Below are 25,071 nucleotides of genomic sequence, written 5' to 3'. Positions count from 1 at the left end.
GCTGTATATTTGGAAATTTTTTCCAAAACCCCTGTACCTCCTACATTGATTTAAGGTGCTGGTTAAATCCAAATTGTCTACTGTGATTCAACAAATTGACAGTGCTCTTGGAAAACATCAGGGGTTTCTTACTATGCCAAAGTTGTCATGAGCATCCAAGTTATTAATGACCTCTTCCATGAGATAACAGAAACATCTTTATAATTATTTGTTTGGAGGAACAACACCTTATATTCTGTCTGCGTAAGCCTCTGGTGGCATGAACATCGATTCTCAAGCTTCTGGTAATGGCCCTCTCGTCCAGCCCTCCCCCCCATTCCCCATCCACTTTTCCCTCCCTCTCCTTACCTGCTCATTGCCTCCCTTTGGTGCTCCTCTTCCCTTTCTTTCTTCCACAGCCTTCTGTTCTCTCCTACCGGACTCTCCCTGTATCTCTTTCTCCAATCAATTTCCCAGCTCTTTACTTTATCACCCCCCCCCCCCCCCCCCCCCAGGCTTCCTGGTTTCACCTGTTACTTTGGGTTTCTCTCTCCCCTCCTCCACTTTTTAAATACACTCCATCTTTTTTTTCTCCAGTCCTGTCAGAGACTTGGCCCAAAATGTCAACAGTACTTTTTTTCATAGATGTCGCATGGCCTGCTGAGTTCTTCCAGCATTTTGTGTGTGTTTCCAGCATCTGCAGATTTTCTCTTGTTTATAATTCTGTATTTAGAAACAATTTAAGGGAGCAGTAAGCAAAAACGACCTCGTAAGCAGTTCTTTAAAAATATTTTATAAACAGTCCTAATGTTTGTTACTGTTCTCTCAAATTTTCCAATTTTTCATTTATCTTTTTCGCCTTGAAGTTGATTGTTCAGGCCACCAAATATACTGCCTCCTGGTGCAACTCCATCTCCCATTTACATCCTCGTAACTGATTTTCTCTCGAGTTCCCATTCTCCCTCCTGAATCTCTTGCCTCATCTCTGCAGTCGGGTAGTTTACAGTGAGCAGTTCACCAATGAGCATGTATTATGGTGTGGTGGCATCCGTCAGTCTCGAGAGACCATGGATCTGCGCCTGGAGTTTTCAGGGCGCAGGCCTGGGCAGGGTTGTATGGGAGACCGGCAGTTGCCCAAGCTGCAGGCCTTCCCCTCTCCACGCCACCGATGTTGTCCAAGGGAAGGGCACTAGGACCCATGCAGCTTGGCACCAGTGTCATCGCAGAGCAATGTGTTGTTAAGTGTCTTGCTCAAGGACACAAACACGCTGCCTCAGCTGAGACTCGAGCCAGTGACCTTCAGGTTACTAGTCTGATGCCTTGCCCCTAGGCCACGTGCCAACAAATTATGGGAAGTGGGAGGAAACTGCAGCGACTTGCAACTATCCACGTGTTCACAGGGAGAGAATGTTATTTCTACATCAACAGCATGCAAGGTGGATGGCTGGAGCAGTGGGGAGGCAGCAGTACTAACAGCTTCTGGGGTCACATGAAATTGTACTTGGTGGTCATGTACTTGCTGCTTTATTTGCAGTGTGTTTGGTTGAGTCAACATCATACACATAGCACATTATTTTTTGTTCAATTTTGGCTTCTCATAAAATCTGGTAATACCAATATTCTGCTGCCTTCAGCAGAATTTTGTATTTCCAATCATTCGGTATGCCATTCTCAGACTGAACACTATTCTGGTTCAATTTTAAGTGCAGTGACAAGCAAAACTATTTAATAACAAATTAGGTGTGGTTGTTAATGTTTAGTGGGTGGCATATGGTCATATTGTAGCGGTGTGCTACACGCAGCGCTAAAATAACGACACGGAGTCGGTAAACTGCAGTCAAAGATAATTTTATTTGAACTTCACAGCCTTGCTTTAAAGCCTCTCTCATCCCGCCCTCCCCAGATGCGGATGCTCCAAGAGACACGTACTCACAAACCCCCGCAGGCTTTTCTCCCTTTGTTGCTGACCTTGCCTTTGTGCCTGCACGCTGGCTATTTGTGAGCCGGTTCGAGTGTGCTAGGAAGTGGGTCGCCACATAACCCCACCCCCCAGAACTGGCGATACACCCCCCCCAATGTCCACAGTCTGGGCTGGACCCTGTTTGGGAGGTCGGCCTCTGCGCCGCAGTGCTGGAAACTCGACCGGTTGTGCCAGGTCCACGTAGGCCGGTTTGAGTTGGTCCACTGTGAAAACCTCCTCTCTCCCCCCACCATCCAGCACGAACGTGGACCCGTTGTTCTGGAGCACCGTAAATGGTCCCTCGTAGGGCCGTTGCAGCAGTGGCCGATGCCCGCCCCTTCGTACAAACACAAACTTACAGTTCTGCAGGTCTTTGGGTACGCAGGTCGGGTTCTGCCCATGCTGCGAAGTGGGTATGGGGGCCAGGTCACCGAGCCTCTCGCGTAGTCTGCCCAGGACTGCTGCGGGTTCTTCCCCTTGCCCCCTTGGGGCTGGTATGAACTCCCCGGGGACGATGAGGGGTGCGCCGTACACCAACTCAACCGACGAGGCTGCAGATCGTCTTTGGGCGCTGTGCGGATGCCAAGTAGGACTCAGGGAAGCTCGTCCGCCCAGTTAGCTCCTCGCAGGCGGGCCATGAGAGCCGACTTTAGGTGACGGTGAAAGCGCTCCACTCGTCCGTTCGACTGTGGGGGGTAGGCAGTGGTGTGGTGCAGCTGAGTCCCCAAAAGGCTGGCCATAGCTGACCACAGGCTGGAGGTGAACTGGGCGCCTCTGTCGGAGGTAATGTGGGCCGGTACACCAAAGTGGGACACCCAGGTGGCAATCAATGCCCAGGCGCAAGATTCAGAGGTGGTGACGGTGAGCGGGATCGCCTCTGGCCATCTTTTGAACTGGTCCATGATAGTCAGGAGGTGCGACACTTGCAGGGGGCCCACGATATCCATATGAATGTGGTCGAAACGCCGGTAGGTGGGGTGGAACTGCTGCGGCAGAGCTTTGGTGTGTCGCTGCACCTTGGCTGTCTGGCAGTGCATGCACGTTCTGGCCCATTCACTGACCTGCTTGCGGAGTCCGTGCCCAAAGAACCTGCTGGAGACCATCCGTACGATTGTCCGGATGGAGGGGTGCGCCAAGTTATGAATGGAGTCGAAAACATGTCACCGCCAAGGTGCCGGGGCTGGCTGGTGGTGACGTCACAGAGTAGGGTCCTCTCACCTGGGCCTATGGGGAGGTCCTGGAGCTGCAAACCGGAGACTGCGGTTCTGTAACTCGGAATCTCCTCGTCTGCCTGCTGCGCCTCTGCCAGCGCCTCAAAGTTTACCCCTTGGGAAAGGGCATGAATGTTAGGGCGAGAGAGTGCATCCGCCATGACATTGTCCTTACCCGAGACGTGCTGGACGTCCGTCGTGTATTCAGAGATGTAGGACAGATGGCGCTGCTGGCGGGACGACCAGGGATCGGACACCTTCGTTAACGTAAAGGTAAGCGGTTTGTGGTCCGTGAATGCGGTGAAGGGCCTACCTTCTAAGAAGTACCTGAAATGCCGGATTGCCAGGTATAGCGCCAACAGTTCCCGGTCGAAAGCACTGTTTTTGAGCTCGGGTGGCCGCAGGTGTTTGCTGAAAAACGCCAGGGGTTGCCAGCGGCCTGCGATGAGCTGCTCCAGCACTCCACCGACTGCCCCGTGTTAGATGCGTCCACTGTGAGGGCGGTAGGGACGTCCATTCTGGGGTGCACTAGCATCGCGGCGTTCTCCAAGGTTTCCTTTGTTTGAATGAAAGCGGCGGCGGACTCCTCGTCCCAGGTCATGTCCTTGACCGGACAGCAGGGCGAACAGGGGGCGCATGATCCGGGCAGCTGAAGGGAGGAAGCGGTGGTAGAAATTGACCATACCTACGAATTCCTGAAGGCCTTTGATCGTGGTGGGTCGGGGGAAATGGCGGACCGCATCTACCTTAGCAGGCAGAGGGGTTGCCCTGTCTTTAGTAATCCTGTGGCCCAGGAAGTCAATGGTGTCGAGCCCGAACTGGCATTTGGCCGGGTTGATTGTTAGACCGTAGGCACTCAGCCAGGCATAGAGTTGACGGAGGTGGGACAGATGCTCCTGACAACTGCTGCTGGCTATGAGGATGTCGTCCAAATAGATGAATGCGAAGTCCAGGTTGCGTCCCACCGCGTCCATTAACCGCTGGAACATCTGTGTGGCATTCTTCAGGCCGAACGGCATGCAGAGGAACTCAAAAAGGCCGAATGGTGTGATGAGAGCTGTTTTGGCGACGTCGTCCGGATGCATTGGGATTTGATGGTACCCTCGGACGAGGTCTACCTTGGAGAAGATCCGGGCGCCGTGCAGGTTTGCTGCAAAGTCCTGAATGTGCGGCACAGGGTAGCGGTCCGGTGTGGTAGCCTCGTTCAGCCTGCGGTAGTCGCCGCACGGTCTCCAGCCCCCTGTAACTTTGGGCACCATGTGCAGGGGGGAGGCCCATGGGCTGTCGGACAACCGGATGATCCCCAATTCCTTCGTCCTCTTGAACTCCTCCTTCGCCAGTCGGAGCTTGTCCAGGGGAAGCCACCGAGCACGGGCATGGAGGGGTGGTCCCTGGGTCGGGATGTGGTGCTGTACGCCATGTCGGGGCATGGCTGCCATGAACTGCGGTGTCAGAACCGATGGGAAATCTGCCAGGACCCTGGTGAAGTTGTTGTCAGACAGCGTGATGGAGTCGAGGTGAGGGGCTGGCAACTGGGCTGCACCCAGGGAGAACGTCTGAAAGGTCTCGACGTGGACCAGTCTCTTTCTGGGCAGGTCGACCAGTAGGCTGTAAGACCGCAAAAAATCCGCACCCAGAAGTGGTTGGGCTACGGTGGCCAGTGTGAAGTCCCACGTGAACTGGCTGGAGCCGAACTGTAGCTGCACCTGACGGGTGCCATAAGTCCTTACTGTGCTGCCATTCACGGCCCTCAGGGGGGGACCCGGTGCCCTGTTGTGGGTGCGTAACTTGTCGGAGGTAAGATGCTGATCTCGGCACCGGTGTCGACCAAAAAACGGCGTCCCGACCGCTGGTCCCACACATAAAGGAGGCTATCCCGAAGGCCAGCCACCATAGCCATCAGTGGCGGCTGGCCCTGGCGTTTCCCGGGAACTGGCAGGGCAGGCAACAACGGCGGGCTTCTGCGCCCCACCGCTCGTGGTAGAAACACCATTGTTCGTTGGGCTCCCCACCCTTGCCTCTGGGGTTAGTGGGCTCTGCGGCCGAGCCTGGACTGGTTTGCTGCTGGGTGTGTGGCTGGGTGATCTGTGCGATGGACGCCCCACTCACCTTCTTGGTGTTCCACAGCAAGTCCGCCCGGGCTGCCACCTTCCGGGGGTTGTTGAAATCCATGTTGGACAGCAGCAGGCGTACGTCCTCGGGCAGCTGCTCTAGGAATGCCTGCTCAAACATGAGGCAGGGTGTGTGTCCGTCGGCCAGAGACAACATCTCATTAAAGCCGAAGGAGGTCTGTCTCCCAAGCCATTCAGGTGCAGTGAACGGGCAGCCCGCTCGCGCCGTGAGAGTCCGAAAGTCCTTAAGAGCAGGGCTTTGAATTCCGTGTACTTGCCGTCCGCTGGGAGAGACTGTACGAACTCCGCAACCTGGGCCACTGTGTCCTGGTTGAGGGAGCTCACCACGTGGTAGTAACGGGTGTTCTCTGAGGTTATCTGCCGAACGTGGAATTGGGCTTCTGCTTGCTGGAACCATAGGTGAGGTCGTAGCATCCAGAAGCTTGGCAGTTTCAACGAAACCGCATGAACAGATGCGGCGTCGGTCATCTCCGGTCCAAAATCGTTTGGACCGTCAGGGTCAGCAATTGTAGCGGTGTGCTACACGCAGCGCTAAAATAATGACACGGAGTCGGTAAACTGCAGTCAAAGATAATTTTATTTGAACTTCACAGCCTTGCTTTAAAGCCTCCCTCATCCCGCCCTCCCCAGGCGCAGATGCTCCAAGAGACACGTACTCACAAACCCCCGCAGGCTTTTCTCCCTTTGTTGTGGACCTTGCCTTTGTGCCTGCACGCTGGCTATTTGTGAGCCGGTTCGAGTGTGCTAGGAAGTGGGTCGCCACAATATGGTGGTAATGCAAGGAATGAATTCTGTTCCAGTTCAGCATGTTCCAAGAATTGGAAAAGCGGATGGATTGAATTGACTACCCTCAAATTTTGCTTAGTAATAACGAACACTGTTAAGTTTTTTTTTGTAATCCTAGCAATCTGAATGGGAATTGTTTAAACTTTTAAGTCTGCAATTGCTAGAAAAGGAAATTTTAACTCTGATATATTTGTTCACTTGTTAAAATCATAAATTTGTTTTCTATGTCATAATTGCCTCCTAGTTGTTTGTGCAAGCACATACAATCGGCCCTCCTTATCCGCGGGTTCTGCATGCGTGGATTCAACCGGGAAAACCAGGAAGTTCTCTCTCCAGCACTCGTTTGAGCATGTACAGACTATTTTTTCTTGTCATTATTCCCTGAACAATACAGTATAGCAACTATTTACATAGCATTTACATTGTATTAAGTATTGTAAGTAATCTAGAGATGATTTAAAAGTACAGGCAGTCCCTGGGTTATGAATGAGTTCTGTTCCTGTGTCTGTCTTTAAGTCGGATTTGAAGTCGGAACAGGTACCTCCTGTATTATTTAGTGTCAGTTAGTAAAACATTTGTCTTAGTATATAGTATATATTTTACCTTTCTATGCATATAAAACACAAGAAATTACATATTTCAATAATTAAACCACTGTGTTGCTTAGTAATAATTGTAACTTTCATCAGGGCAGGGCCTTTCACATATTCCGTTAAAATTGTTCCAATCGTTGACCGACTGTAGCCTAACGCATTTCCATTGACCGACGGCGTTTCACCTCTTTCTGATCGCTTTCTTACTTCCACCTTATTTTCAATCGTGATCGCGATTATTTTCGTGAACAGAAACACTGCGGATCCAGAGCTGCGCCAGGTCCTAAGGTCCACTGCACTGAACCAGGTTAAATAAAGTCCGGGGTGCCGCTGGGTCCTAACTGAGACAGGTTAAATAAGGGACTTGAGCATTAATGTTTTTTGGTATCCGTTGGGGGGGGGGGAGGGAGGGGTTGTCTCGGAACCAATCCCCTGCGGATAAAGAGGGCCGACTGTAATTTAGTTAGGAAATTGATTAATACAGCACTTTAATTTTCAAAGTTCCAGGAAATGTGGAAAACCTCTTTAGTTTTAATGTTACATATTTGCCACACGTGCATTTGTGCTTTTTTTTGTTTCATTGTGTCATTTTAATTCAGTTACAATGCAGTCAGTTTCACATAGCCGTATATCAAATTTCTTTTCATTTTAATTATTATTGAATGACAAGGGTTAGGAGGATTATTTATTTTTCATTTGAAGCTAAGTGACTAGAAGAAGTTAAGTTCCTGTTGAACTCTAATCCTAAGAGGAAGGCTAAGTTAAAAGCTTAATCATAATCAGTCATCTTAAATATATTTTGTATCTTTGTAAAAATAATGAATGCATTTTTATGAATAAAAAACTTATGTGAAAAAGAGAATAATGTGCACATTGTTGGTCATTTATAATGTAAAGATACTTAAGTTTGCTAAACAAATTGTTTTTCCAATTAACTGAACAAAATGCATATCCTTTGAAATTGTTTAATACTCTGCATTTGTTTGTGAAAATGTCAGTCATTTAGCTTATCATTAATGTTCATGCAGTACTTGACATCTCAGACTTAAATCATGCTACAAGTTATATCAGTTCCCTGCCTGTAATTCCTGTTTTGTCAGCATGCGCCTTACTTAGTTGGGCCAGATCCCATCAGCCCATTTTGCAACCTGATTGCATCCCAGAGACTAGCGCAGTGGCGTTGAGGGTAACTAGATGTATGGCAGCAAAATGCCATCTTCACCTGACCAAGTTGTCAAAGAGCTTCATAAATCCTTCTGATGTAGATATCTAAAATGAATTAGAATTTAAGTGAAAATAAAATGAACTAGAAATACAATGTACAACTTAAAAAAAACACTAAAATAAAATAATTTGAAATTGGTTTTCCTCTTTGCTCTGCCAGCTCTATTGAAACAACTGGGCTCTAAGAAGATGTACGAAAAAGCAGGATGAACTCAGCAGGTCGGGCAGCATCCATTGAAAGGAAACTTGCACCACATGTAAAACCATGTGTTGGAATTGAGGCTTTTTACAGTCACTCTGCCCTGCATAAGAATGGGCTCAGACACCAACTTTAGAATCCAGTTGTGAAACAACTGATTCGTTTGACCTTGCACAAAGTCAAAAACCTAGGACCATTCCTATGGGTTATCGCTAAATTGCAAAGTAAATTTTATCAAAGTACATGTCACCATATACAACCCTGAGATTCATTTTTTTTGGACATAATTAATCTGTGGTAGAATAATAACTGAAAAAGAATCAATGAAAGATCCATAAAAACTTGGGTGGTGAACCAGTGTGCAAAAGACAACAAACTGCAAATACAAAAATAAATATTTATTAATAATAAATAAGCAATAAGTATCAAGAATGTCAGATGAGTCCCTGAAAGTGAGTCCATAAGTTGTGGGAACATATCAATGATGGGGCAAGTGAATTGAGTGAAATTATCTCGTCTGCTTCAAGACCCTGATGGTTGAGCAGTAATAACTGTTTCTGAACTTAGTGGTGTGAACCTTGAGGCTCCTGTACCACCTTCCTGATGGCTGCAGCAAGAAGAGAGCATGTCTTAGATCAGGCATGGGCAAACTACGGCCCGGGGGCCATATGTGGCCCGTTAAGCTTTTTAATCTGGCCCGCAGAACTTGATGAAATTATATTAATAAACCTTGTTAACGTTTTTTCCCCGCAATTCTGGCGTTTTCCCAATAGATGACGCACTCTATATACATTGACCTTTGTTGAGGTGCAGCGTATTACTCCACATTTGCACTGTACTCTTTGTTCGGCTTGACCTATTTGTGTGAACAGGCGTTCAGCGTCATGAACATGAACAAAGCCAGCCACAGATCCAAGTTAACTGACCAACACCTCAGATCCATCCTGATAATCGCCACAACAAAAATAAATCCAGATTTTGATGCGCTGGCTAAAAAGGGAGACCAACAACACTGTTCCCACTGAAATTAAAAATAAGTTTCTTCGTTGTGTTGTGTAAAAAATGCATTTGAAAATATTTTTTTTCAATAAGCCTTACATGTTAGATGTCATTTCTTTTAAGTGATGGACATGAGTAGTGCGCAGGTGCACGTACGTTCTCAAAATAAAAAATGTGCTCCAGATCAAATAACGCGCTCTGCATACTGGCGCGCTATCATTGTTCTGTCTTTGTGCTGGTCGTTGTTGAGTTTTGGCACGGGACAATTGAAGAAGAAGGAGCAGAACAAGTAGACCTGCATCTCCTACCGCTTTTGAAATAAAGACAGTCAGGAGGAGAGTGATGATGATAATATCTTGAAGGATAACAAAATTTTCAGTGCTTTAAAATAATAACTGTTACAATTAAAAAAAGCTGTATTTTATTCATTTAGTTTTCAGTGATTTAAAAGTCATTTCAATAAATAGCTAAATACCATGGGACTTCAAAGACAGATATTTTGTTGTAATGCATTTGTTCATTTTCAATTGAAATTAAAGCACATGTTTTCTACATATCCCATGATATTTTATTTTCTCTTATGAGGTGTATTACCAAAACACTCCGTCCATCTCCTGGTCCTGCCCCCCTGTCAAATTTTAGAACCCTTTGTGGCTCACAAGTCAAAAAGTTTGCCCACCCCTGTCTTAGATGGTGTGTGTTCCTGATGGATACTGCTTTCCTGTAACCACACTAAATGTAAATGCGCTTTGTGTTGGGGAGTGCTTTACCCTTGATGGACTATGTCATATTTACTACTTTTTGTAGGATTTTCTGTTCAAGGGTTTTGGTGTTTCCATACCAGACAGTGATGCAGCCAGTTAATCTACTCTCCACCACACTTATATAGAAATTTGTCGAAGTTTTAGATGTCATGCTGAATCTACACAAACTCCGAAGGAAGTAGTGGTATTGTTGTGCTTTCTTTGTAATTGCTGAGGACAGATCCTCTAAAGTAATAACACTGGGGAATTTAAGTTGCTGAACCTCTCCACCTCTGATCCTCCTGCAGGGACTGGCTTATGGACCTCTGGTTTCCTTCTGAAATCTGGCACCAGATTTTCAGTCTTCCTCCTATATGATGATTTGTCACCACCTTTTGATTTGGCCTACAGCAGCAGTGTCGTCAGCATACTTGAATATAGTATTGGAGCTATGCTTAGCCACAAAGTCATAAGTGTAAAGTGAGTGGAGCAGGATTCAATCAGCAGAGAAGTTCTGATTAAAATTACTGGCAAATTCCCAACACAATTGTAGTCAACAATTTTGATTCCATTAGTCAGAAGTGTACTTGTGTTGCCAATCATGTTCAGTAACAGCACTCTTCTCTACCTGTAGATGAGGGAGTAAACTGGAATGTTTCATATGTTGGTGATTATTTTTGACTTTTTGGCATTATTTGGAAGAATTGGATCTTCAATACTTAAAATCATGGAGCAGTACAGCACATAAACAGGACCTTTGGACCAATGAGTCCTTGCTGACTACAGTGCCTACCCATCTAGTTCCTGTGCTTGGCCCATTTCCCTTTATGCCCTGCCTCTCTACCTACGCACCCAAGTGCTTCTTAAACAATGCCTCAAAGTATTCCCCTTAGGTTTTTAAATCTTTACACCCTTCATCCTAAACCAATGTCCCCAAATTCTGGACTACCCTACTCTGAGGGAAAGACTATGGACGTCCATTTTATTTAATTATCTCATAATTTTAACCATTTCTATAAGATTGCCACACATTCTTAAAAAAAAGATCTAACCTAGTTGACCTCTCCCTATACCAAAGGCTGCCTTGTCATGGCAGTTTCCTTGTAAATCTTCTCTGCACTCTCCAGTTTAATCACATCTTCTAACAATGTGACCAAATCAGGAACCAGTACTTTTATTGTGACCTCACCAACAACTTTTGCAACTGCAGTATAATGTCTTAATTCCAATATTTGATGGTCTGACTGATGAAGGCCCTATTCATAGTTTTGTCTACCTGTAACACCTCGATCAATGAACAATATGCTGTACTCTTAGGTCGCTCTTTCTATTACACTTCCTAGGGTCCAGCTGTTCATTGTATAAGTCATACACTGTTTTAACTTTCTAAAATGCATCACCTCACTAACATACATGGAAATCCATTTGCCACTCTGCAACCCACTTCCCTAAATGATCAAGATCCCTTTTTAATCTATGATAAACTTTTCTACACTCAGTCACAGCTTTTAATTTTGTCACCTACACGCTTTCTGATCAAATCTGTGCATTTACTTCCAAGTAATTTAAATAAAGCGTACAAGAATCCCAGCTCCAACCCTTATAATATGCCAGAGCATTGACCTCCATTCTAAGAGAGAACCTTCAAACACCACCCTCTGCTTCCAACTTTTCAGCCAATTTTGAATCGATTTGAATTCCAGGGAACCTAATCCTCCAAACTAGCCTACTATGTAGGAACTTGTTGAAGGCCTTACATGAAGGTCTACATAAACAACATCTGTTGCTGTACCCTCATCTACTTTTTCGGGTGTCTCACATCACCTACAGATAACGCTGCACCAACAACGTAGATAGCTAGGATGCTACATCAGTGGTTGACCTCAACTGATGAAGGACTACACAAATGCTGGTAGATTCTGTCCCTCAGAATTCTCTGCACTAAGTTCTCCACTACTGATGTTAGGCTGATCAGTTTGTAGTTCCCTGTCTTTTCCTTGCTACCCTTCTTAAACAATAGAACAGCATTAGCCAAAATTAGCATGGGTTAACTTGTAGTCACATTGTAATTTATGGGCCATAACTAATTTACAGCGACCATAACTAATTAGTGTTTTACAAAAATTAATTAATAATATTAAAATCTCAAGTATTCTTTAAATCTTCATTTGTGTGTGGCACTTTTTCTTGGGCTGGTAGCTCCCAGTGGAGCTTAGGCTTTTGATGACCTCCTGTCTCTGTTGTCTGAAGTCGATGGCATCACTTTCAAAATGCTGGAGGAACTCAGCAGATTAGGGAGCACCTATGGAAAAGAGTAAACAGTTGATGTTTCGGGCTGAGACCCTTTTCCATAAGAAAAGGATGAGGTTTTTCATTCTAGAACGAAGGAGATGTGCTCCTTTTTCAAAGAAAGGGGCTTCCCTTCCACCATTAATGCTGCCCTCAACCACATCTCTTCCATTTTACGCATGTATGCTCTGGCTCCGTCCTCCTGCCATGCTACCAGGGATTGGGTTCCTCTTGTCCTCACCTACCACACCACCAGCCTTCGTATCCAGCACATAATTCTACGAAACTTCCGCTACCTCCAACTGGATCTCAACACAAAACATGCAACCCCCCCCCACACTTGCTGCTTTCTGCAGGGATCACTCCCTATGCGACTCCCTTATCCATTCATCCCTCTCCACTGATCTCCCTCCTGGCACTTATCCTTGCAACTGGATCAAGTGTTTCACCTGCCCCTCCACCTCCTCCCTCACTACCATTCTCAGCCCCAAACAGTCCTTCCAGATGAGGTGACACTTGTGAGTCTGTTGGGGTCATATACTGTGTTCGATAATCCCATTGTGGCCTTTTGTATATTGGTGAGACCTGACATAGATTGGGCGACTACTTCGCTGAACATCTACGCTCTGTTCTCTAAAACAAGTGGGATCTCCCAGTGGCCACCCATTTTAATTCCACTTCCCATTCCCATTCTGGTATGTGGATCCATGGCCTTCTCCACTTTTGGGACAAGGCCACACTTAGGTTGGAGGAACACCACCTTATATTCTGTTTGGGTAGCTTCCAACCTGATGGCATGAACATCAATGTTTCAAACTTCCAGTAATGACCCCCCCCCCCCCCCCCTCACCATTTCCCATGCCTTTGTCCCTCTCTCATGTTGTCTCCTTGCCTGCCCATTGCCTCCCTCTGGTGCTCCTCCCCCTTTCTTTCATGGCCTTCTGTCTTTTTTAACATTCAACTTCCAAGTATTTGCTTCATCCCTCCCCTTACAAGTTTCACCTATCACCTGGCGTTTCTCTCTCTCTTCCCCTCCCCCTTTCAAATCTACTCCTCTGCTTTTTTTTCTTCTGGGCTGCTGAGTTCCTCCAGCATTTTATGTGGGTTGCCTGGATTTCCAGCATTTACAAATGTTCTCTTGTTTGCTGCCTGACCTGCTGTGTTCCTCCAGCATTTTGTTTGTGTTACCTCGGATGTCCAGTATCTGCAGATTTTCTCTTGTCTAAAGTACAGTTGGAGCTCATAAATGTTTCTGAAATCCATTGTAACTGCTGTACAGGGGATTGGCCTATACAGCTTCACCATAGCCCTGTTGGCCAGCCTGGCCTGTTTCCACCTCTCGTGATGGGAATGTATTGTTGGACTTTGAGAGGTTATGTGTGGCACAAAAATATAATTAAAAAAATTGCTGAAAATGTTCAGTGAGTTATGTTGTAATCCATAGAAAGAAACAGTTAATGTTTCGGGTTGAAGACTCTTTGATTGAACTGTGAGGGAGAGGAAATGAATCATTTTTAAATTGCAGAGAGGGTGGAGGAGGTTTGGATGGGACCAAGGGAATATCTGTGATGGGCGAGGTCAGGGTTGATGTGCGGTTAAACTATTGATGAAGTCATCTGGTTGATGGCTTAATGAGAGCAGTTAGAACACACACAGCCAAATTCTATTTAGCAGTTGTGAGATGTGGACAGATGGAGAGCACGACCACAGAAAAAGGGTACATGAAAACTGAAATACAGAATATCCTATGCTACTGCATTTAATGGGTTTTGTATAAATTTGTTCTCATGTTTCAACTACTCGCTTCTTGCAATGTTCATTTTTTAAAAATCACTCATTAACCTATCATGTGGATAACTTCAGCTCGTATCCCTCCCTCTCCATCTTTCATAAAAATTTACAGTTAAACTTTTCTTTTTTGTGGAGGAAGGGTGTTCAACCTGATATTTAAGCTGTTTTTTCCTTTTCAAACAAGCTCCCTAACCTTTGTGTTTTTTCACAATTGCAGCATCTATAGTCTTTGATTTTCAGTAGTGTGTAATTTGATTGCTGCACTTGGAAATTAATAATCACTTTCATTTACATTGCTATTCTTTGAAGTTGCTGCAGTGGTGCAGCAAGCACTAAGAACATTACTCCACTTGTATGATCCTTTATATTCTCATTGATAAACTCATATTAAGATTCATTTGCGTTACTCCTAAATGCACTGATTGCAACCTTGTTTTCCTTTAGGTGTGGATGTCACTGAACCAAGTAGTTCCGATAGTAGGGGAGACAGATCTGATTTTTGTCAGAATCCAGAGGAACCGCTGGCTGGTGTAGAATCAAATTATCTTTCTCAGTTTGTTGCGTCTGTGAAAGAAGAACAGCAGGCATCTACAGTGGCTAACCTGAGAGCTGCACTTCTGAGCAAGCATAACTTCTTGTCTGTCAAGTCAGACCAACCAGGAGAAGATAATCCTATTATTTTCGAGTACTTGCCTAAAGGTAAAGCATTTTAATAAAATGTATGCAGCATGTGGTAAATTGCATAAAATCTGTTGCATCAAATTTAAAGGAACGTGATTTTAAAAACCTCTTTGTCATCCATGAACATTTGCTTTGTCTTCAATGGGAAAATTTTCCTTAGTTGCTATTTCAGCTTTTTATACCATCACTGTCTTAAACAAATTAGAAATCTTATTCCCTATATGTGTTGAATTGATAAGGTGCTTCTGGCACCATACATACTCCATCCCATGAGATGGCTCTCCATCTGTTGACACCTCCCCTTGACCCTCTTCCCCTCCTTTACACCTCGCCCACAACCACCCCTCTCAGCCCCTCCTGCACCCCTCTTGGCCCCCCTGTCAAGTAGTGTCCTGTCATAACTTAAATGGTAGTTGTGAGCTGTTTATCTCTCCTAGGTAGATAAATGAATGAAAGTTTTTCATCAGCCTGCAGAGAAATCTGGTTGTGAGCAGTTGTCATATCTGGTGGAATTTATGGATTGAGTGGAGATGAAAGGGTTTAGTTGACAACTCAATTGTACGAATTTTTTTTTCCCTTATTATTGAAAGCAAAGTTGGTCTAACGTTTTAGTACGTTGTCACTAGAAAGTCGAATTTTGGTACTTATGGTCCTGATACATAATAGATTTATTTATGCTTAAAATGTGGCAAAGGAGCCTTGCTGATTCAAGAGCCAGCATCCATTCGTCATGTGAAGCTGTTGGTGCATGGTCAATAATTAGGTCAAAGGCTTAAATCTTGGAGGATAAACTTCAGGAAGTGGAGATCAATGAAATTGATACTGCTTTGGGAGGGTCACTGCTTAACAGTGTACTGAAGTGAGATGAATTTTGAATGCCCAGTTTCATTGAGAGATTCTTGCAGTCTTGGATAGCGTTGGTGTATGACTGAAGAGATAGTGGAAAGAAATAGTGAGACAATTTTATGTCAGTATTAGTTAAGTGGATTCACAACTGAGTAAAACAAACTGACTTCAGAAAGAGTTCCATGCTATTGGAAATTCTGTCTTTCCGATTAGATATGAAACTGAGTCCATCTAATCGATGTACATGGGGAAGAAAGGAAAGAATGAATGAATGGAGTCTGCTCCAGAAACATTTGTGAACAGATTCAAGTCAGGCTGGTCTGAATGAATAATCTTTTGGCTGGTTTAGTTGAAAATCAGGCAGGGAAAGTATGTTAAAGCCAATGGACTTTTGTTTACAAGGTCACAGTGGCATCAGCGAATGAGGATTCCTCGGTGACATCTTTTAGATTGTCAATTATTTAACTTTTTCTCCTTCTACTTATTCTTATCTTAATTATTGGAGCCTGTGACTTAGTTTGAAGCTTGATTGAGTGATCTAGCATTGCTGTCCCTGAGAAAATTCCAGGAGAGAGTATGAGCACAAGCTGCCATGATCAACTCTATTTCTTGCTGACTGAAGCGTCAAGGAAGATTGGATCGTTGAGGCAAATGCAGAGGAAAGGCGAGCCACTCTGTTTAGTGGTCACTCTCTATGGAAGCAGTGTTGAGTGGTTGCTCTGCGGAAGCGGCGTCGAGTGGTCGCTCTCCGTGGAAGGGGCGTCGAGTGGTCGCTCTCCGCGGAAGGCGGTGTCGAGTGGTCGCTCTCTGTGGAAGGCTTTGTTGCTCTCTATGTTGCCAAGTTGCTGCTCTCTATGGAAACAGTGCCACTGTATCTCTACAGAAGGTCTATGTTTGAGCTGTCGTTCTCCTCGATGGTGACAGAATGTTACCGAAATTCTAAGATTTTTGTGGTTATTGGTGTGGACCGTAGTTCATATTGGTCTCTTTCAGCTTTCTTTCCTGTTGCCGATTTGTATGTTGGGGGTTGGGGTTTGATGTTCTTGTTAGTGTTTTTCACTGTGGACAATCTGTTGGTTTTTCGTGTGTGGGAGAGTGGGTTGGGAGTTTTATGTTATTGTTGCTGTGTTTTTCCCATGTGGGCGATATTTTAGTTTTTTTGCATAGTTGGTGTTTTGGTGCTTGACGTTCTAGCTTCCATTTTGCACGTGGGCGATCTGTTAGTTTTAGTGTGAGGGATGGCGTTGGGGGTATGGAGTTTGCAAGTTTTTGTTTCTTTTTGTGCAGGTGTTGGGTTAATGTCTTTTTCAATGACATCTATGGCTTTTCTTGTTTTGTGGCTACTTGATGAATTTCAGAGTTGTGTTCTGCATGCATACTTTGTTGATAAAGTGAACCTTTGATATTCAAACGATTTGGAATACTACTCCATTCCAATGCAAGGTTGCAATAAAAAGTTGGCTAGTGTTACGAAATCCCATAACTGGATCACTTACCAGCAAAGATAGAGAGGTCCGTTGAAGTCTGATGGTACTATTTTTAAAAGTATTTATTGATAAAGGGCTCAAAAATAAGATTAATGCAAACATACAGATAATATACGTCGTCAATACTAAATCTAAAGCGTGGGTATAATAATAACTAATAAGAAATAGCTCTATTGTTGTCTAGGGGCTAATGTATTGTCCGATGGAAAGATAACAGTCACTATCAGTTCGTTCAAGCTGCAGCGTTGTTGGGTTTAAAAGCGATGCGGTTTAAACTTGCCCGGCTCTTTTATGATGCCAATCCGTTGAGTCAGGGGAGTGGATTCCCCTGTTGTTAGCGACAAGTGGTTTTCCGTGGTTCCAGCCACCAATTCCAGCCACGGAATCGAACGCACGTGGCCTCCTTCAGATGACTTCCTGCTATTACGTGGTCGCTTAACGTTTCTTCTGGTGCGTCTGAGGGACTGTTCCTACAGATCCTTTTTTATCCTGACTCGCAGGGTCGTAGATGTCAGTCAGGTTGGGGGTGTGCACTCTCCCTCAACCAGCCCACTTTGCCTGAGGACGTTCATGTAGTATAGTAGCTCAATCCACAAATTGGTCTCCAAGAGACAATGGCCAGGTCCCGTAGCTTTACATCGCCGGGGAAACGAGCCAGCCTGCAGGTCTCTTTTCCCATTTTCTGGGCCCCTTGACCCAACCCAACAGTGATCTTGTGATTCTCACAAAGGAGGGGGCTACGGACGTAACACTAGTTACTGCACCAGTTGGTGCAGAGGGTTAAGGTACAATGCATGAGGGGTAATTAACAATGCCAAACTACTGAATTTCCCAGAAGAAAGGTTCAGATTGAAATAGCTTGTCATTGAATGTCAATTAATTTCTGTGGGGCACAGCAGCATTCTTAGTGTTCAGAATGCTATCAGCCTTTTTGTCAGTCTTGATCATGGGACGGCATTACAATGGAATCTAAGCTGATTTTTAAATCATAGAATCAAAGTTATAATATAGTGCAAGCATTGTATTTCAGCTAGTGCATGCTTATCTTATCAGTTCAAATGTATGTTTGTCTTTTCTATTGGCAGTGATAAACAGATAAAATGGAGTTTCCTCCACTTTATCCTAGTTTTTGTAAGCTGTCTGAACCCACAAAATGAAAGCTGGTTATCAGTATTGAAAGCTTTTTCATACTGAGGAAAGGTACTGATGATGACAACACAATATCTAGGAGGTTAAATTTTCATTGAAAGATGATTTAGGATAGGGGTGTTCTGGATTTATTTGTTTTTCATCCCATGTATTCTGTGTTGCTGTCACTTCCCCACTCAGGCTGTATTGTTCTCCAGTGAATTCCCTTTGCAAGGAAACCGTTGATCCTTTGTATAAGGACTTCAAGATAGCAGTAAGAAACTGGATTTAATCTGACTGACATGGAACTCAGTGTACAAAATCCAGAACTCGTTTTTATAGTAACCATCAAGATACTGAAGTTAAAATGAGAAATCATTAAGTAGAAGATATTTTATTTTTCAAGAAACAGATTTTGCTCCTCACAACACAGAAAGCAGCTGATATAGAAGGACACCAGCGCATTTTCTTCAATGGCTGGCAGCTGGGGTTGAAACAAAGAAGAAGCTTAATCAATTGGAACAAGAAAAGAGTTTAATCTATTTTATTTCCAGAAAATAATTGATGCCTCATTGTTTAATTTGCTACTTTTGGGTCTTACGTTACCCTGCTCCTAACTATATGACTTTTTTCAAATTTAAAGTCTCAGTTTGTACTATTACTTTTAAGTTGGATAAATTTTAAACTGAAACGTCAAGGATGTTCTTTCAGTGGTTTATTCTGCATATTGTGGTGCTCAGGTATATCTTCTATAAAGATGAGATGTGGAATCAAAAATGGCAGTTGCTGTTGATTTAAATGGACTGTTGTGGAAACTGGTATTTCTTTGAGATTGAGGAAAGTAAACTGCAACAGATGGAGGAGCAACATGACTAACAGAAATTGTGCCTCAGCGTGATGCATTCAGATTGTAATTGTAATGCCATGTCAGGACAAAAGTGGTGTTTGAAATTTAGAATTGTTGCTTGACCTATTTTGAAGGTGAATGGTGAGATATCTTGGAGAAGGCAATTTTGTATATGAAGTGATAATTTCGTGTCATGAAACTATTATTTACTTAATGTTGCTATAATGATTTTTCAATATGTTACATTTAAATAGTACCCACAGGAGCTCTATGTTGTTTGTATGTGTGGTATTTATTTGTGTCTGTAGTGTGCCTGCAGAGGAAATTCTAGTTTGTGAATTTGAATCGGACCAAGACATTAGTTATGCTCTGTTACATATATTTCAACCAAACTGGAACTACTGATCTGAGATTGGTAAACATGGCTCACCTTTTAAACCTGTATATCACTAAGAACATTTGAGTGTTTTCCTGAAGTCAGCAACTCTATTTTTAACTGCCATTAGCCTTGTGCCTTTCATTTTAAAAATTGCTGTTAAGTTGTTCTGTCTGAATGAAAATGGACAAAGTGATTAAAGCAGAAATATGCTTGTGCTGAAAGTCAATTCACTTGAAAGTTTGTGCAATATAAAAGAATCAGGTTTATTATCATCGGCATGTGACGTGAAATTTGTTAACTGAGCAGCAGCAGTTCAATGCAATACATAATCTAGCAGAGAGAAAAAAATAATAAAATAAGATAATGATAATAAACAGGTAAATCAATTACATATATTGAATAGATTAAATAAAGTGTAAAAACAGAAATTCTGTATGTTTTAAAAAAAGTGAGGTAGTGACCAAAGATTAAATGTCCATTTAGGAATCTGATGGCAGAGGGGAAGAAGCTGTTCCTGAATCACTGAGTGTGTGCCTTCAGGCTTTCTGTACCTGCTACCATAACAGTGAGAAAAGGGCATGCCCTGGGTGCTGGAGGTCCTTAATAATGGACGCTGACTTTCTGGGACAATGCTCCCTAAAGATGTCATGGGTGCTTTGTAGGCTAGTACCCAAGATGACTAGATTAGATTTACAACCTTCTGCAGCTTCTTTCAGTCCTTTGCAGCAGCCCCTCCATACTAGACAATGATGTGGCCTCCATGGAACAACTATAGAAGTTCTTGAGTTTATTTGTTGACATGCTAAATTTCTTTAACCTCCTAAAAGACAATAGACAGTAGTTGCAGGAGTAGGCCATTTGGCCCTTCTAGCCAGCACCGCCACTCACTGTGATCGTGGCTGATCATACACAATCAGTACCCCGTTCCTGCCCTTTCCCCATATCCCTTGACCCCACTATCTATAAGAGCTCTATCTAACTCTCTCTTGAATGCATCCAGAGACTTGGCCTCCACTGCCTTCTGGGGCAGAGCATTCCACATATCCATCACTCTCTGGGTGAAAAAGTTTTTCCGCATCTCTGTTCTAAATGGCCTACCCCTTATTCTTAAACTGTGGCCTCTAGTTCTGGACTCACCCATCAGTGGGAACATGCTTCCTGCCTCCAGTGTGTCCAGTCCCTTAATAATCTTATATGTTTCAATCAAAGTATAATGAAGTATAGTCACTGTCTTCCCCTGTTTATAACTGCATTGATATGTTGGGACCCGGTTAGGACCTAAGAGATCTTGACACCCAGGAACTTGAAACTGCTCACTCTCTCCACTTCTGATTCCTCCATGAGGATTGGTAAGTGTTCCTTCAACTTACCCTTCCTGAAGCCCACAATCAGTTCTTTCGTCTTACTGACGTTGAATGCCAGGTTGTTGCTGCAGCACCACTCCACTAAGTTGGCATTTCTCACTCCTGTATGCCCTCTTTCTCTTGTCACCACCTGATATTCTACCAACAATGGTTGTGTCATCAACTAATTTATAGATTGTATTTGAGCTATGCCTAGCCACAGAATCGTGTGTGTGTGTGTGTGTGTGTGTGTGTGTGTGTGTGTGTGTGTGTGTGTGTGTGTGTGTGTGTGTGTGTGTGTGTGTATGTATATATATATATATATATGGGTGTGCCAGTGCTTAAGTCAGCAATTATCTTTAAAAGGAAAAGGGCATTCTTCACAATGCAAGTGTCTTCAATTGTTTGAAACAGCTGATCTAATATACTTTAAAGTTAATCATTATGTTGTTTCTTTAAGTTGTCTCTATGCAGGTGCCAAAGATATTAGGATTCAGTTGACTTGTTATGTATGCCCAATTATCAGTTTTTAATATGGAAATCAGTAAAACATTGATTGAGCAGATAGATTTGTATTTCAGGGGACTAAACTGAGTGGAAGGGAAGATGGAGTGTTACTGATTTAAATTTAAATTTCCAAATTAAGAAGCAGTGACTGGTTACTAACCATTTTAAATGGTATTAAATGACCTTTTTTACTAAGAGGAGATAAATATCAACATGAATCATTTTTGGCATTTTAAATGAGAGCTTTTTTTTAACATAAGCTCGAGATTCTGCAAGCTTGAAATCCAGAGTAACGTATAAAATGCTGGAGGAACTTGGCAAATCATATTGTCCTGATGAAGGGCCTCAGTCTGAAATCCTGACCTGCTGTGTCCCTCCACCATTTCAAATATGTTACTCTTTTTTTGCATGCTACTTTAGTATGAACCTCTGTAGTTTGAACGTTGACTAGTACGGACATATTTGATTCACCGTTTATACTTTGTTTACAGTGATGGCAGAATCTTCCCCACTTTGTGAAATGTCCAAATTTTCACAACTATATTTTTCCTTAATATGGAACCATCTACTGCTTTGCTTTCTTGAAGAAATTGAACAAATGTAGTCAGGATGGTAAATGGAGTCAGGCTTTTCTCGATATAAGCAAAGGATAAAGTGGAATGGTTAGATAAGGATAAAAACAACCTTTGTTACTGGGGATTATTTTTGCTGCTTAAGTTAAAACCAGAAATTTCAAAAGCATCAACAGATCAGAGACTATGGAAAGATAAGCAGGTAACTTTTCAAACTAATGTTAGATACACAACACTGCAGATGCTGGAATTTGGAGCTGTCAGCAGTCTTCTAGAGTCCTGATGCAGGATTTCAACCTAAAACATTGACAGTCCCTTTCCTCTCACTGGCGCTGCTTCACCCAATAAACTGCTTCTGCAGATTACTGCTCATATTTCAGTCAAAGCCTGTGGGGCAGTGTTGGCACTAGGATTGTTTCTTGATGAAGTAACCAGGTTGTTAGATTAACAAGGGCAGTTAGAAAAGAATGTAAAAGTTGTGGAATGTAGATTTGCAGAGAATGCAAAGTAAGTTAGGCCATCCTAGTAGAGAAAAGGTACCAATCTGAATCACCCCCATTTGCTTACATTTGGCCCATATCCCTCTTAACCTTTCCTATACAGATGCCCTTTAAATGTCGAAACTTCTTTTAAAATCGTAATTGAGCCCACCTCTACCACTTCCTCTCACACCTTTTTGCACATATCTACTAGCATCTCTGTTAGAAAAGGTTGCCCATCATTTCTCTTCTCAACTTACATCAATACACTCCAGTGCTAGACTCCTCCACCCTGGGGAAAAGATAGACCATTCATCTTTTCATGGTGAACACTATGCTTTTCATGGTGTTTTGCACCTCTATAAGGTCATCCCTCAAGCTCCTGTGATCTAGGAATAAAAGCCCAGCCTATCCAGTCTCTCTTTATAGCACAGTTTCTCCAGTCCACATAGCATCCTTGTGAATCTTTTCTGCACCCTTTTTGTCTTTATGAAATAGATAGGGGACCACCATATTCTTGGTGTTGCTGTAACAACATCTTGTACAGGTGTTATGTACTGTTTCAACTTCTGTAGTTACTGCCGTGACTAGAGAAGCCAAGGCTACCAGATGTCATCTACAACATCCTGTCCACCTGTGTCACCATTTTCAGGGAGTAAACTTGTACCCCTCGGTCTTTCCAGAATTCTGTCATTTACCATGCTAGTCTAGCCTTGATGTAACTTCTCAAAATGCAGTACTTTATACTTTTTAGTTAAATTCCATCTGCCTTTTCTTGACCCATTTTTCCAGTTGACTTGGATCCTGTTACAAATTTAGATAGCCTTCACTGTTGCACCAAATTTGACGTTATCCACAAACATATCAGCCATGGCACCTGCACTCCCATCCAAACCATTAATCTAGATGAGAAACAACATTGAACTGATCCCTGTGGCACACCACTGGTCACAGACCTCTATCACCCTCTGGGTCTACCCAAGTCCATTCTATTTTGTTTTTGGCCAGCCCATCATGCAGGAGCTTGTCAAAGGTACTGGTAAAGTGCATGTAGATAATATCTGCAGCCCTGTCCTCAATCCTCTTGATCAACTCTTCCAAAAAAAAATAACTCCATCTCATTTGTGAAACACAATTTCCCATGCACACATTCATGGTGATGCTTTATAAAAGAACGCAGGAAATAAAATCTTTGCAGCACAATACACTGTGGCTTTTCCACTAACTTTCTAATCAGTAATGTTAGGCTTACCAGCCAGTAGTTTACTGGCCTTTCCTTACAACCCTTCAGTGTACAACATTAGCACCTTTCTGTCTTGTACCTCACCCACGTCTAAAGATAGTGCAAATATGTATGCCAAGGCCCCTATGATTCCGTCTTTAGCTTCCCATAATATCTGAGGATACACTTGATCAGGCCTTGGGGATTTTATGTGCCTCAAGACCTTCAACACTATGTTTCAGGACATTACTATTCCCTGAATTCTTTATATTCCATGACCTTATCCAGAGTAAATACAGACAAATATTAATTTAAGGTTTTGCCCATTTCCATTAATAGTCCTTGAAGTCTTGCATTTCAACCTCTGCCTAACTCCCTATATTCACTCTGCAGGACCACATCCCCTACATCACTGGTACTAATGTGCACTGTAATCTGTGGTTGTTCCCTCTTTGGTTTGAGAATTTTCTGTAACTTGGCAAATCCTTGACCCTGGTATCACCATCTTAGAGTCTCATTTGTGGCAGCAGAATCTCACGTTTTTTTCATCTAACTATTAAGTCTTCTATTACAACTGTTCTTATCTCCGCCTTCCACTGTGTATCAGAGCCATTCATTGTTCTACAGATCCAGCTGGCTCTCCTGAATGCACCCGCCCCCCCCCCCCCCCCCCACCCACCAACTGCACCCCAACAGTATCCACAATGAGATGCCTGTTAGGGGAATGCTACACTCTGCCACTATCCCCTTTTTCCCCAGTACCACCTCTCTTGGTAGTCATTGGGCTTAAATGTCCTTTAATGAGTCTGTTGAGTAAATTGTGTTGAAATCCTTACTAATCTAAGTTTTACAGTTTTTAAATTTAAATTTAATGCAAGGAACTTATATATACCATATCCTCGTTAAATGTGTCTTCAGACTATGCGGATTCACAGTTATGCGAGGAACCTATTTCTGGCGACCTATTTCTCCTTATATGCATCCAAAGCTCCCAGTTTTGCAAGGAGCACTACTTTCCTGCCAATACAAGTCACGTGCGCACACCTCACAGTCTCATTGTTGGGATGAGAAACACTGCTTTCCTGCCAATACAAGTCGGGTGTGCATGCTTCAGTCTCACTCCCGCCTGTCTCGCATTGGTTTTGGCAAGGTGTGGATGTGCGATCTTGTGCTCTTAAACTTTTGTTGGTTTTACCTAAAAGTTGGAAATTATAAACAACACGGTATCAGGTGAAGGTAGCACAGCTTTGGGACGCTACTGCTGAGAACAGAATCTTGCCTTTAAAGTCCTTTTGTTGCTTGACAATGCGCCAGCTCATCCTAAGCATTTGGACAGCATTCATCCTAACAGAACAGTGCGTGTCCTGCTGCCTAACACATCATCACTGATTCAACCACTCGACCAAGGTGTGATCCACATTCAAGGCACATCTTTTTTTTAATGGTGAACTATCTCAGATGCTGCAAGGAACTGACGATTTTAAGAATCCCAGGAATTTACCAATGGTGTGGAATTTACCAATGGGAATGGTGGAAGTCAGAACATTTGGCACAAATGGCGATGGACATGGACCCAAGTTTAGAATGGAGTCAGCATTTCAGTTGTTCCCTGCTGTCAACCCTTCTTTCCTACAAGCAGATTTATGCTGAAAAACGAAATGCCGCCAAGCAAAC

The 25,071-nt window shown here is 43.5% G+C and overlaps 1 protein-coding gene across 5 annotated transcripts in view; it reads left to right on the top strand.

Annotated features, from left to right (window-relative positions):
- The window catches only part of zbtb46 (zinc finger and BTB domain containing 46), a 91,250-nt gene that overhangs the window by 48,518 nt on the left and 17,661 nt on the right, over positions 1-25,071 (top strand). For all 5 annotated transcript variants that reach the window (XM_059980640.1, XM_059980641.1, XM_059980638.1 and 2 more), the window contains exon 4: positions 14,351-14,605. In XM_059980640.1, the coding sequence (XP_059836623.1) occupies positions 14,351-14,605 (255 nt within the window). The remainder of the gene's footprint in view (positions 1-14,350; positions 14,606-25,071) is intronic.

This window comes from Hypanus sabinus, chromosome 9 (assembly GCF_030144855.1).
Source record: "Hypanus sabinus isolate sHypSab1 chromosome 9, sHypSab1.hap1, whole genome shotgun sequence".
Taxonomy (NCBI): domain Eukaryota; kingdom Metazoa; phylum Chordata; class Chondrichthyes; order Myliobatiformes; family Dasyatidae; genus Hypanus; species Hypanus sabinus.
This window is presented reverse-complemented; position numbering and strand designations above follow the sequence as displayed.